We start from the raw sequence: 13,853 nt of genomic DNA on the forward strand, positions 1-13,853 counted from the left end.
AGAAGTGCCCACACAGATTAGTGCAGGTTTGATCAAATCCCAATACCAGGTAGCCAAGGTGTATGTATAAGCACACATGAGAAAATGTATGTACATGTACAGTTGTTGGTGACCTGAATTTTATAATGGCTTGTATATATTGTATGACACACTCGCTGGCAGGTTTATGGACGGTGTGTATATGTCACCTAGAAATTTCACATACACATGAGATGATGTGAAGGGGTTTCAAGGTTTATGGCTAATGCCGGGAAAATCCTTTTTGCATTATCAGAATTTTCATAAGTTTTGCTGTAGTTTCTGAAGCTAGAAAGCTTTTTAGAGCTTTGATTGAGATAAAACCTCTATTGCTAGGACCACGTCATACCTGACACTAGACATCATTATTAGTCTCCTCTCTCAACCAGCCTTTACAAGGCTGATGCAAGCTGACTGCTGTTCAGGTCTCTGCTGTGGGATTCTGCTGCTGAGTGAAAAAGCTGACTGCTGATGGAACACTAAAAAGGTGCAAGTGCTGCATGTTTGTTTTTGGGGAAACCTGATGGACAGAAACACATGAATTTAGTTAGTAGCTTGGACAAGCAGATGTTTTGCTTTTTTTATGCTGTGGACTCACTGTAAAAGGCCCTCCTGCACTGAACTATGTTTTTTGAGGCCTTGCTGAATAAAAGTGCAGCACAAACCTGCTTGAACTTTTCCTGAGAGTCCCTGTCTTTCGCATGGTTTACTGCTGCCTATAGCAGGTGAGCCTGTCCTCCTTACAACTTCTCTTCTCTCACTTTTAACTGTTTTTTCTTTTGTCTAACTGAATGTCAATAGAAGCACATGGTCCCTGGCTTCAAAGGAAGTTCTGCTGATCTGTGGATTGGACTGAATGGCCCCAGATGTCAACATGAAGTTGTCCACTTGGGATTGCTATAAACACATGTTTTCTGATTAAAAATTATTGCAAATAAGACATACAGGGGTTTGTTTATAGGAATTTGTAAAGGTTTGTTTGTTTTTAAATAACAAACATGTTATAATTACCTGCTCTGTGCAAGGGTTTTGCACAGAGCAGCCCCGATTCTCCTCTTCTGGGGTGCCCCGGTGGTGCTCTTGGCCCCTCTTCTTCATCAAGTGCCCCCACAGAGAGCTGCTTTCCATGTGAGGAAGTGGTGCAGGCACAGTCACGAGTCCCGCTGCTGCGTCCATTGACACAGACAGCAGGACTCGGCTCCGCCCCCTGCTCTCATGTCACTGGATTTGATTGACAGCAGCGGGAGCCAATGGCTTCCGCTGCTATCAATTTATCCAATGAAGACAGAGGCTGGAGCAGCTTGGCTCGTGCTCGTCGCTGGAACGATCGGGTTCAGGTAAGAAAAAGGGAGGCTATGGGGGCAGCTGTGGCACAGAAGGCTTTTCACCTTAATGCATAGAATGCATTAAGGTCAAAAATCATGAGGGTTTACAACCCCTTTAAGGCTCATTCATACTTGAGCGGAGATCTGCATTGTACAGTGCTAGAAAAATTCAGGTCTCCACAAGGGCACAAATTTTCTACATGTCCTGTTCACACATGAATACAGCCTTCCAGTAAGCTGCGATGCAAAGCAGAAATCCGCAAACATGTTTGCATTTTTCTCTCTTGCACCACAGCTCGTTCACAACTCTGTTTTTCTCAGCATTTCTATACGCCGCAGCTGAGATAAGCTTAGAAATAAATGAAATGTCACATTGATGTTTCAATAAAGTTTATAAAAAGTATTCCATGCACCTTAAAAGTGCAAGGCATCACTGGCCAGAATGCTTGCCAAAACTGACACTTCTGCACAGTGAAATGTGGCGTTTTACAATACAGGAAGTGTGAACCAGCCCTTTTTTTAAAAGTCTTAAGCTGGCAAGCTATACACAAAAACCATTGCTGTGACTAACTCTTGTAGAGCACAGGGGAGCTATGTATAGCCAATAACGCAGTCAAGCACTGGCTATTATTATTGGTTGCCAGGCAACAGTGTCACAAAGATGAGCAACTGAAATATTTGGAAAGTAAGATATATTTATTTCCATGTGCAGAATGGGGGGGAAAAAAGAGAAGTATAAGAATAAGTAAGACACGTGCCTTTGGACTGCTACGTATCAAAGGAGTACTTAAGACAGGTATTTCCTCTAAAGACCAATTCCTCCCAAAATAGATTCCCTATTCAAAGTGAAGTGTGACAGAATTCACCTCTGGCAGTTTTATCTTTTATTTTTTTGCCCATTCCCTGAACACAGCAATAACTGTAATGCTGCGTACACATGATCGGACATTCCAACAACAAAATGCATGTTTTTTTTTCCAGCGGATGTTGGCTAAAACTTGTCTTGCATATACACGGTCACACAAATCTTGTCGGAAATTTCGATCGCCAAGAATGTGGTGACGTACAACACATACGACGAGCCAAGAAAAATGAAGTTCAATAGCCAGTGCGGCTCTTCTGCTTCATTCCGAGCATGCGTGGAACTTTGTGCGTCGGAATTGTGTACACACGATTGGAATTTCCAACAACGGATTTTGTTGTTGGAAAATTTGAGATCCAGATCTCAAATTTTTTGTCTGTCGGAAATTCAGATGGAAAATGTCCGATGGAGCCTACACACGGTCGGAATTTCCGACAACAAGCTTCCATCGAACATTTTCTGTCGGAGAATCCGACTGTGTGTACGGGGCATAACGGTCTGGGTTTAGCTATAATCCTCACTATGCAGGTTAGAAAATGAAACATTTCAGCAGCTGACTGAACAGGAACACTAAGGCCTTATTCACATGGGCATACTTAAGCGTATGCCTCTGCGAGGGCTGTGTTTGCCCATACTAGATGCATAGGTGTTCCATGCATCTGCGTGTCGGCAGTTCCATTCATGTCTTGTAGGTGAAGTCCCCGAACTCCCATTGTTAGCATTCGGGGACAGGCACCTACACCTACCCAGATGCCAAACTGGGAGCAGCCATATGAATGGGACTGCCTGCATACAGATGCATGGAATAGCTATTCATAAGTATAATTAAAGTGGTTCTAAAGCCTTAAGGTTTTTCACCTTAATGCATTCTATGCATTAAGGTGAAAAACCTTCTGTGCTGCAGTTCCCCCCACCCCACCTCACCCTTTTTCCTACCTGGGCCCGATCTGATCCAGCAATGTGCACGACAGCAGAGGATCCCACCGCTGTCTCCCTCCTCATTGGACAGCTTGATAGCAGCGGGAGCCAATGGCTCCCGTTGCTGTCAATCAAATACTGTGACACGGGAGTGGGGCCGAGCCCTGCTGTCTGTGTCCATCGACTAACGTTGCTGTCAATCAAATGCTGTGACACGGGAGTGGGGGGTGGGGCCGAGCCCTGCTGTCTGTGTCCATCGACTAACGTTGCTGTCAATCAAATGCTGTGACATGGGGGGTGGGGCCAATGCAGCAGGACTCAGGAGCGAGCATGCACGGGTGCCCCCATGAAAATTAGCTTTTTTGCTGAATAGGAGGGGCCTGGTGCAACAGCGGGAAACCCCAGACGAGGAGTATCGGGGCTGTTCTGTGCAAAACAATTGCACAGAGCAGGCAAGTATAAACATGTTTGTTATTTTAATAATTAAAAAAAAACAGAATGTTTACAACCACTTTAGATGTGCTCATGTGAATTAGGCCTTATTTTTGTGCTTCAGTTCTTACAAACCGCTAGAAATTTTTTCCTTACCGGCTTGGGATAGTAAGAGCAAAACATAAGTTATTTGATATGACTCAGCAGGTATTGTACCTATGGTTCTGGTGCACAAAAAAAAAATAAGCAAATGTTGCTGTTCTTAGAACACCACTCAGTTTTCTTTACACTAGTCCTTGTACCTGGGCTACAGTGGCATGGTCAATAATATAGTATTAATATTTATAGTTTATTTTTAGTTTAATTGTTGCATTTGATACAAGACATCACTAGCAAATACCACCGCTGTTTGAAAAAGTTGCCCCATGATACAAAATGTGTCAAATACATGGTGTTCACTGCCACACTCTTGCCCAGATAGCAAGCAATTGAGCTGCAAGTTTGAAAATTACATTCTAAGCTATTGCTAGACTTGCCAGCCTTCACAATTGCAGCATTGCATGACTCCAGATCAACTTTCTTTGCAAACATTCTGCAAGTCTGCTGCAAGTTCTGGTTCAGTAGTAATAGTCATCCCACCACAGGGGCCACTGTGACTTGCAGAGCTTTGGCTGTAGACTCACCACTGCAACTCTGCTCTTGCTAGAGACTTGCCATGCAAATTTGCTACAAATTGGAAAAGTGTCAACTAGAACTTGTGCTTCAAGCGGATGTCCACTCAAAAAAAAAAAAAAAACCAAACCAGCAGCTACACATACTGCAGTTGCTGGCTTTTAATAATAGGACACTTACCTGTCCTGGAATCCAGCGATGTTGGCACCGCAGCTGATGTTTCCATTGCGGGTAAGGGTACCCAGCAGTGTAGCCTTTTGGCTTCACGCCGGGAACCCTACTGCGCATGCGCAAAGCCCACTCCTCTCTCCTACCGGCTCGGCAACAGGGGAAGGAGGAGGGAGGAGCTCCAGCCGTGACGTCAATAGCCGTGGCTGAGGCTCCTGGAAGTGGGAAAGAATACCTGTCAAAGACAGGTATCCTGTCCCCCCTCCCCCCGAGAGGTACCAATTGTGGCACTGAAGAGGGGGAGGAATCAGGTGAGTGGAACTCCGCTTTCAAGTGTTCTGCAAGTGTACAACTTGGCAGTGAAAATGTGCAGCAAGTTAACAGACTTACAATTCAACACAAATTTGTTGCAAGTATCCTTGCTATCTCGGTGGCTATTGAACGCCTTCACTTTTGGGCTAATGAGGATCAGTGGATGACCCATGGATCTCTCTGTATATTGACCTTTCTGCCATAAATGGCAATGCTGGGCTGCCAGAAGATGGACATGTGAATCCGATTTTTAAAATGTGCAATGCTGAAAACTCTTTAGGATGCTGCACCACTGTTTACTTGATAACATACAGAACTTTCATTTTTTGAATGTCTATGCCAGCCATTTTTACCCCTGAGGACCCTTGAAATAATTTTTAGGTCTTTAAAGGAACCCTTGCTAAAACCAATTTATTGAGGGTCAGTGGGAAAAAAACACCCCGTTACCATAATGGTCAGAACACCACCCTTACAGATGGCTAAAAAGAGAATTGGTCTACTATGCTGACTCGGCCAAGCGGCATTGGCCCTGGAACTTTGCAGGCACCTTCAAATGGGAGACTGCTCAACCACAGCTCAAGGTACACTTCACAACCTCTGGAGAACGCTGGTTGAGAATGGCCGGTCTATGGTGTTGATTTGCCAATACACTTCATTGACCTCTACAAGAAGTGCATTCTAATATGAAACATAAATATGAAGATCGCTTGTTTTAGTGTGATCTGTGGCCAACAACAATAAGCCATTTGAAGTTACTGAGATACATATTTTGCGTGTTACATGGTTGAAAGATTTCGATTTGCATTTGATCCAGTCACTTGTGTTTATTGTATGGTTACTTCCTGCTTATATTTTTCTACAAGGCCTCTTGGCACCTACTTCTGGTAGTTAAAGCACCCAAAGTGAGACTGTATTTACAGAGTGATAATTAGAGTCCTGCTGTTTAATTTTTTTCTTTTCTTTTCTCTTGATGGTTTTATATTTGTCTGGTGGTGGCTCTCTATGCTCCCCATTGTTGTAATTTCGAAACTTTAAAAAAAAATAGAACTTATAAAAAACATTTCTATTTGCATACCACAATTGATGAATATACAGTTGGACCATGCCTATGGGGGACCATGTTTTTACAGCTTCTGGTCTGACTACTCTTGTGGATAAGCTGCATGCCAGACATTTTTGTTTCAATGCTATTCTGAGAAAAGGCAGATATACCACATTTTTGAAGACTACATCAGATTGAACTATTAAAGTTACATGTTGCAACTAACCACCATATATCTCATTCTCATACATACATTATATATATATATATATATATATATATATATATATATATAATATATATTTGGGATGTTCTGACATTATTCCCTGTCATATATAAACTCAGGACTCGAGATATCAACCATATCCACCTTCAGTTTGATTTCAGATTTCATGTATGCGTACTTTACATGAAGATCTACAATACCCAGCACCTTTTTCCTGAATGTCCAGTTATGGAATTAACTTACTAAAGTGTTGTCACTGTACATTTTTCCGCTGATACTCTGATATTATTTCAGACTTTTGGGAGTTTATGTAAAGAGAATTCTCATGTATATTCATCTTTGTTAAAGCAGAGGCATCTTTATTGAGATGAGTATGTGAAAATTTGCAGAAAAATCCCCTGTAATTTGTGATTAATTCCCCTTTATGAAAAGCTTATACGTACTATTCATGAACTATATAAGAGGTCTTGGAAGCGTGGCAATTTCTTCTTTTAAATGCTAAGTTCCCCTTTTGTAAAAAAAAAAAAAAAAACAAAAGTCAAGAAGACTTTGCAGGTTAAAAAAATTGCATTCATTATGTTTATACAATTAAGTCTGCAGAGCATTGCACCCGCGATTGGTGGATGTCAGGCTCCTGCAGACACTTTTGAGAGCTCCCTGCCCATATGCCCGGAAGAGCAAACGGTTACTCAGATGCAGGAAATGTCGGTGAAATACCACGGTACTGATCTGCACCCTGGTAGTTCATTGAGTACTACAAGCTGTCTGCCACAGTGGGAGACTGGACTTGTAGTTCTTTCATTCACAAATTCCTGTAAATTAATGATGCAGCAGTGCGGGCTCAGTTTTTGAAATGTCACTGCAGATGTGGGAAGAGGAACTCCTACTGTCACAGGTAGTGGTAAGAGTGAGGATACTAAACATGTTAGATATTACACCCTAATTATGGATGTAAGGTGTTCAGAACATGAACTTCACCTTTTAAGTGCTTTCTCACAGTGGTATGCTGGTCATATAGGAACTTTCAGCAAATCAGCTGGACCGATCTGTATGTGTGTATATTTAGCCATCTGTGTACAGTTATCCTTTAAATGTGCTATTGGCACTGTTAACTCCAAAACTGCAGCATGCAGCTGTTTGTAGGAAAGATAATGCAAGTGTTTTCCTTTACAGAAAGCAAATCTAAAACCTGCAGTATGCTGTGACTTCTTTCGTGTTTTTACCTTTAAAAATATTCAGAAACGTTAGTAAAGGTGCTTTATGTACCCATAACTTCAGCCCACTGATCCTCTGTATTGTGGTTGTCTAAATCTTGTGCATGCTTTCTTCTAGGTATGAGTCTCCTCAAGTGGCATTGCATTGTGGGATAATGCTACGAGAATGTGTCCGTCATGAGCCGCTTGCCAAAACTGTCCTTTACTCTGAGCAGTTTGAGGACTTCTTTAAATATGTGGAAATGTCAACATTCGACATAGCTTCCGATGCCTTTGCTACATTTAAGGTAAATTATTTAAAGCTCTGTTCTGTGTTTATGTAGTTTAAAATAGAACTCCTGGCAAGTTTATTTTTCTTCAATCTGTGTCATCACAAGGCGAGATTTCTCAAGCCGTACTCTGACAGACACCAAAAGAAGGCAAATTATTAACACATTGGTGTGCTTCTCAGAATTGTAGCCTGCAAGTAGTAAAAAATGAACATAACTATCTAAACAGCATAATATATTTTATTTACCTTTTTTTCTGAGAATATTTGGAAATGCACTCTCTATGGTCAGCAACAACAATAGTTTGACTGATGTAGCCAAGGTGGACAGATTTGACCAGAATTGGTCTATGTATACGTAAACCCTCGTGCCACATTGCCTCTCACTACCTCATTTACTCACACTGGCAACACTATTGGCAAATTCCTGCCATGTTACCAGCATTTTTGGAGTCCATCCCATTCCCTGCCATCCAATGTCTTTGCCTTCTATGATTGGTCCCAAATGGAAGTAAAAACAAGGGTTTCTCCTGTAACCTGACAAATTTACTGTCCTGTAGCCCCTAATTTTAGCCCTGTGATGGAACTTTTCTACCTCTGGGCCTTGTGCTGTAGTTCAGGCCATTAAGGCAGTATGCCCACTTTCTCTAGGAATGACAGTTCACTTTGTTTCAGTGTCAAGAACCTAGCGCTTGTTTTTTAAACCGAGGCCTAGTGGTTTCAGTGCAGCTCCAAACACAGTATGGTCTAATATTTTCTGCAAGGGCAAGGTAATTTAAGGGGCTATGTGTTAGGTTAGAGTGTGCCTTAACCTAAAAAAATACATTTTAATCTGAGGTTGGGTTCACACATTTCCGGCTGCGTAGTGCAGTCCAGAGCATTTCTGTTCACCATTTAGGTGCAATTTTTGCCTGAATTTGTACCTGAACCGAACCCTAAAATGCACAGGACCCTTTTCAAAACCACACCGTGGCTGCCCCGGACATGTTATGCAAATTGGTTGTGGTTAAAACTGCATCCAATTCGCATATATGTGAACCCAACCTTAAATGGATTTTCCACTCTCTGGAACCCCTGCTAAATATTACTATATCTACAACTCATGATACATTAGTGTGATGAATGCTCCTTACACTTGAGGTCTTTGGGAAGAATTGTGTATAAAGTGATCAGCGCATTTTCTCAACATAGACAACAAGTGAATATGAATATATAAACATCCAATATAGAAAAGTGAATTTAATAGAAAAGTCAATTATATCTCCACTAATAAAGTGCAAAGTGGATAAACAGTCCAAAAAAATCATCCAAAATTGAGTGAGTAAATAAATAGTCCTTCAAAAATGATCTCCTTAAAACGAGTGATGCTGTAACTTCACACAATTTCTCAGTGCTCACAGAACTCTCACCTCCATAAAATGATGAATAGGCCTTAAGGATATCCCCGGTGATGGTGATCCCCCACTTCCAGACTCCTGACTATCGGCTCTCGATATTTCCCTCAGGATTCCAGATGACATGTGGGAATTAAATAAATGCCTCTCATAGTGTAGTATATTTAAACAATCAAAGATTTATTGAAAGACAAATGGAAGCTTACATTTAAAAAAGGTTAAAAAGCACATTGAATAAAACAGTGGCATTGCAGACGCCTCTCACATCACCTTTCGGTCTTTTCCTTCCCACGGCCACACCCTATTCCTTATGTCACGTGACTTCAGGGGAACCGGATTGGATCTGAAGTGATTGTATTTATGTGTAGTGACAGGAAATTGGAAAACGGCCATTTTGTTGAAGGAAATGTCTCCTCAAAGAGAGCGGCCATTTTCTTGGTTAGATAAAACATGTAAATGTGTACTAGACTGCGGGATTTATATATGGAGGCACAATCTCAAACAGGAAGCTAACTGTCAGCCATTTCCTAAAATATGATGTCTCCTACAATGTCGTGGCCATTTTGTAGGTTAGACTAAACATACAAATTAATAAAAAACCACAAAGTATGTATATAAGGGCAAGATATAGTTTGACAGTGATTTACTAAAGGCCAATGTCTAAATAGGCATTAAAACCCTATGTTTAAATTAAAAAAGGAAGAAATAGAGAAATAGTAACAATATTCACTATCACTCTGTAGTCGATATATAGACATGCATCGTTGTAGTATATCAAAGTGTCTATGCACATAAGGTAATATGCGAACAAATATTCTCCAATGGATCAATATTGGGTCTATAGTGGAAATAAAGGGCTGATAATGAATTATCCAAGGTATAATTTGAGAAGTTTTCAAAATACTATATGAGACCGATGGTGTACCGCAAATGAAGTGTCAGGCATAACATCACATATACCTACATATACATGCCTTCACATAGACATCAAAATTGAATTAAACATTACTTAAAAAAACAATTAAGGTCAAATTCAACGTTGAGACCCTCCGGTGTGAGGGTCCTCAAAGTATGTATCCATTTAGACTTTCTGACTTATAGTTCTCACCTTATGTCCCCCCCCCCTCCACGATTTGTTATATTTTTCTATCCCCCAAAAATGTAGCTGTGTGGGGTCTTGTTATGAACTTGTGTAAAGTGCCTTGATACATTATGTTTGGGAAAACTATTTAAAATCTCGTTTTAAGGGAATCGTTTTTGAAGGACTGTTTATTTACTCACTCAATTTAGATGATTTTTTTGGACTGTTTATCCACTTTGCACTTTATTAGTGGAGATATAATTGAGTTGATCACTTTTTTCTATATTGTATGTTTATATATTCATATTCACTTGTTGTCTATGTTGAGAAATTGCGCTGATCACTTTATACACATTTATTATTGTTTTGTTATTTGTGAAACATTCTAGATTTAGCGGCAGTTTCATTTAGCACATATGGTAGTTTTAATTTATTTATTTTAATTCAACTCGTAGCGCAGGGGACCACACCACTTTTCACTTTGGGAAGAATTACCAGATAGAAGATAGCTAAAAAGATGAATGGTGTCTATGGGTACTTATCTGAGAGCCAGAAATTGCTCAAGGAAACCCCCAGCGACTTCCTGAGTAACCCTTGTTGAGAAACTCTGCTCTAGATGTTTGTGGCTACATTTGATTTCTATTTTTTCAACTTTTTTTTACCTTTATTTTCATTTAATGATCGAGCCAGTAACATACTTCCAGATCTAGAGTAACGACGCTTATTGTATTTTATCTATGGTGGAGCAGCATTGTCACCCTAGAACAGGAAGTGTGTTAGGGCTACACAATGCCTCCCCTCTCCTCCTAGAAGGAGGTGTTCTATAGTTCACAGAGGAGAACTGGACATTGCTAGAGACTTCATTGCAGCCACAGGAAATTGTGAGCTCAATGGATTTCTAGAAGGATCAACATTTTTTTTTTCTTTACTCTTAATATTGCACTTTTTAGATGGAGAACTTTGCTATTATCAATGGTCTATTTAACTGGCTAAAGGACAGCAAATAAGAGTTTATTGTTAGTGTCTATGTAACGCTGTAACTTCTAGGCAAACCAGTTTTGTATTGTTTCATGCTTTGCAGAAGGCATGTTGCCTGTATCTGCTCTTCGGTTCATATGGTCTGCGGGTAGAACTAATAAGGAAAATTCAAGTATTTCTTTTGCATGGTACTTTGTTTATTGATAAACTGGAAATAGGCAATACATAGGCTTGATTCTGTATATCTGAAGGCTAGCATTGATATTGTCAACTTATTGGACATCATTAATCCGACTTTCCTAAGTAACTTTGACCTAAGAAGAATTTTTCTTCAATGTGTTGTTGGACAGAATTTACAGATTGTTTTAAAATGTGGTTCCTGTTGTGGAACAAGCTGTTATTACCTCCCGTTGTGGTATTGTTATTGTACTGTTCAACAGTGTGTGGCCCTCGTTATTAAAACATTCATTTGTAAGGTGTTAGTTGAAACAGACTTTGATTTTTTTTATCTGATAAAAGACAAAAGATTTTGCTGACCAACAGTGCTGATCTATATCTACAGAAAAAGCCTTGAAAAAGTATTCCTACTCCTTGAAATTTTCCACATTCTGTCATGTTACAACCAAAAACGTAAATTTATTTTATTGGGATTTTGTTTGATAGACCAACACAAAGTGGCACATACAGTGGGGACGGAAAGATTCAGACCCCCTTAAATTTTTCACTGTTTGTTATATTGTAGCCATTTGCTAAAATCATTTTAAGTTAATTTTTTTTCCTCATTAATGTACACACAGCACCCCATATTGACAGAAAAACGGACATTTTTGCAGATTTATTAAAAAAGAAAAACCTGAAATATCACATGGTCCTAAGTATTCAGACCCTTTGCTCAGTATTTAGTAGAAGCACCCTTTTGATCAAATACAGCCATGAGTCTTTTTGGGAAAGAGGCAACAAGTTTTTCACACCTGGATTTGGGGATCCTCTGCCATTCCTCCTTGCAGATCCTCTCCAGTTCTGTCAGGTTGGAAGGTAAACGTTGGAGGACAGCCATTTTTAGGTCTCTCCAGAGATGCTCAATTGGGTTTAAGTCAGGGCTCTGGCTGGGCCATTCAAGAACAGTCACGGAGTTGTTGTGAAGCCACTCCTTCATTATTTTAGCTGTGTGCTTAGGGTCATTTTCTTGTTGGAATGTAAACCTTCGGCCCAGTCTGAGGTCCTGAGCACTCTGGAGAAGGTTTTCGTCCAGGATATCCCTGTACTTGGCCGCATTTATCTTTCCCTCGATTCCAACCAGTCGTCCTGTCCCTGCAGCTGAAAAACACCCCCACAGCATGATGCTGCCACCACCATGCTTCACTGTTGGGACTGTATTGGACAGGTGATGAGCAGTGCCTGGTTTTCTCCACACATACCGCTTAGAATTAAGGCCAAACAGTTCTATCTTGGTCTCATCAGACCAGGGAATCTTATTTCTCACCATCTTGGAGTCCTTCAGGTGTTTTTTTAGCAAACTCCATGCGGGCTTTCATGTGTCTTGCACTGAGGAGAGGCTTCCGTCGGGCCACTCTGCCATAAAGCCCCGACTGGTGGAGGGCTGCAGTGATGGTTGACTTTCTACAACTGTCTGCCATCTCCCGACTGCATCTCTGGAGCTCAGCCACAGTGATTTTTGGGTTCTTCTTTAGCTCTCTCACCAAGGCTCTTCTCCCCCGATAGCTCAGTTTGGCCGGACGGCCAGCTCTAGGAAGGGTTCTGGTCGTCCCAAACGTCTTCCATTTAAGGATTATGGAGGCCACTGTGCTCTTAGGAACCTTAAGTGCAGCAGAGATTTTTTTGTAACCTTGGCCAGATCTGTGCCTTGCCACAATTCTGTCTCTGAGCTCTTCAGGCAGTTCCTTTGACCTCATGATTCTCATTTGCTCTGACATGCACTGTGAGGTTTTATATAGACAGGTGTGTGGCTTTCCTAATCCATTCCAATCAGTATAATCAAACACAGCTAGACTCAAATGAAGGTGTAGAACCATCTCAAGGATGATCAGAAGAAATGGACAGCACCTGAGTTAAATATATGAGTGTCACAGCAAAGGGTCTGAATACTTAGAACCATGTGATATTTCAGTTTTTCTTTTTTAATAAATCTGCAAAAATGTCAACAATTCTGTGTTTTTCTGTCAATATGGGGTGCTATGTGTACATTAATGAGGAAAAAAAATGAACTTAAATGATTTTAGCAAATGGCTGCAATATAACAAAGAGTGAAAAATTTAAAGGGGTCTGAATACTTTCCGTCCTCACTGTAATTGTGAAGTGGAAGGAAAATTATAACTGATTTTCAAAATTTTTGACAAATAAATATGTGAAAAGTGTGGCGTGCATTCGTATTCACCCCCCCTGAGTCTGTTATGGTAATGATTAAGAGCTCCAATCGAGCTCAAGGTTATCTGCTGCTGTCTCTAATTTTGAAAGTGGTGATATGCATGCATATAAAAGTAAACACACTGAGACACGCTCAGTTTCGTTACTGTTACACTTCTAATTTATTCAAGGCGGTGTTAATGTTTTATACACACAAATACGTCATTGCTATGTCAGTCTAATAGGTACATCTCATTGGTTAAGATAGAAAAGAAGATGGATAATTTTCATAAAGAGGTTTGGCTCTCTCTGGTCTTATCTCCAGTTCCGCATTCTTTTGATGTGTGGGAGGCAGGGGGTAATCGCCATCTTGAGAAAATATAGGAACAGAGCAAATCTGTATACTTATATAATGAGTAAGGAGAAAAATATGTATGCACATAAGAAAATAGACATTTTCAGATTACTATTATTATTATCTACATCACATTCCTTCACAATCCCCCCTAAAATGACTATTTTCTCTTTTCTGTCCCTAATACTAAAGGTCCTACTTTTTAGCCTGGCCCTTCTCCTCAG

General features: G+C 40.5%; 1 protein-coding gene across 1 annotated transcript in view; it reads left to right on the forward strand.

Annotated features, from left to right (window-relative positions):
• LOC141127062 (calcium-binding protein 39-like) overlaps positions 1 to 13,853 on the forward strand; it is a 99,351-nt gene that overhangs the window by 45,291 nt on the left and 40,207 nt on the right. Inside the window, exon 4 of the mRNA XM_073613225.1 lies at positions 7,308 to 7,476. Within this exon, the coding sequence (XP_073469326.1) occupies positions 7,308 to 7,476 (169 nt within the window). The remainder of the gene's footprint in view (positions 1 to 7,307; positions 7,477 to 13,853) is intronic.

The sequence above is a fragment of the Aquarana catesbeiana genome, linkage group LG02 (assembly GCF_042186555.1).
Source record: "Aquarana catesbeiana isolate 2022-GZ linkage group LG02, ASM4218655v1, whole genome shotgun sequence".
Lineage (NCBI taxonomy): Eukaryota > Metazoa > Chordata > Amphibia > Anura > Ranidae > Aquarana > Aquarana catesbeiana.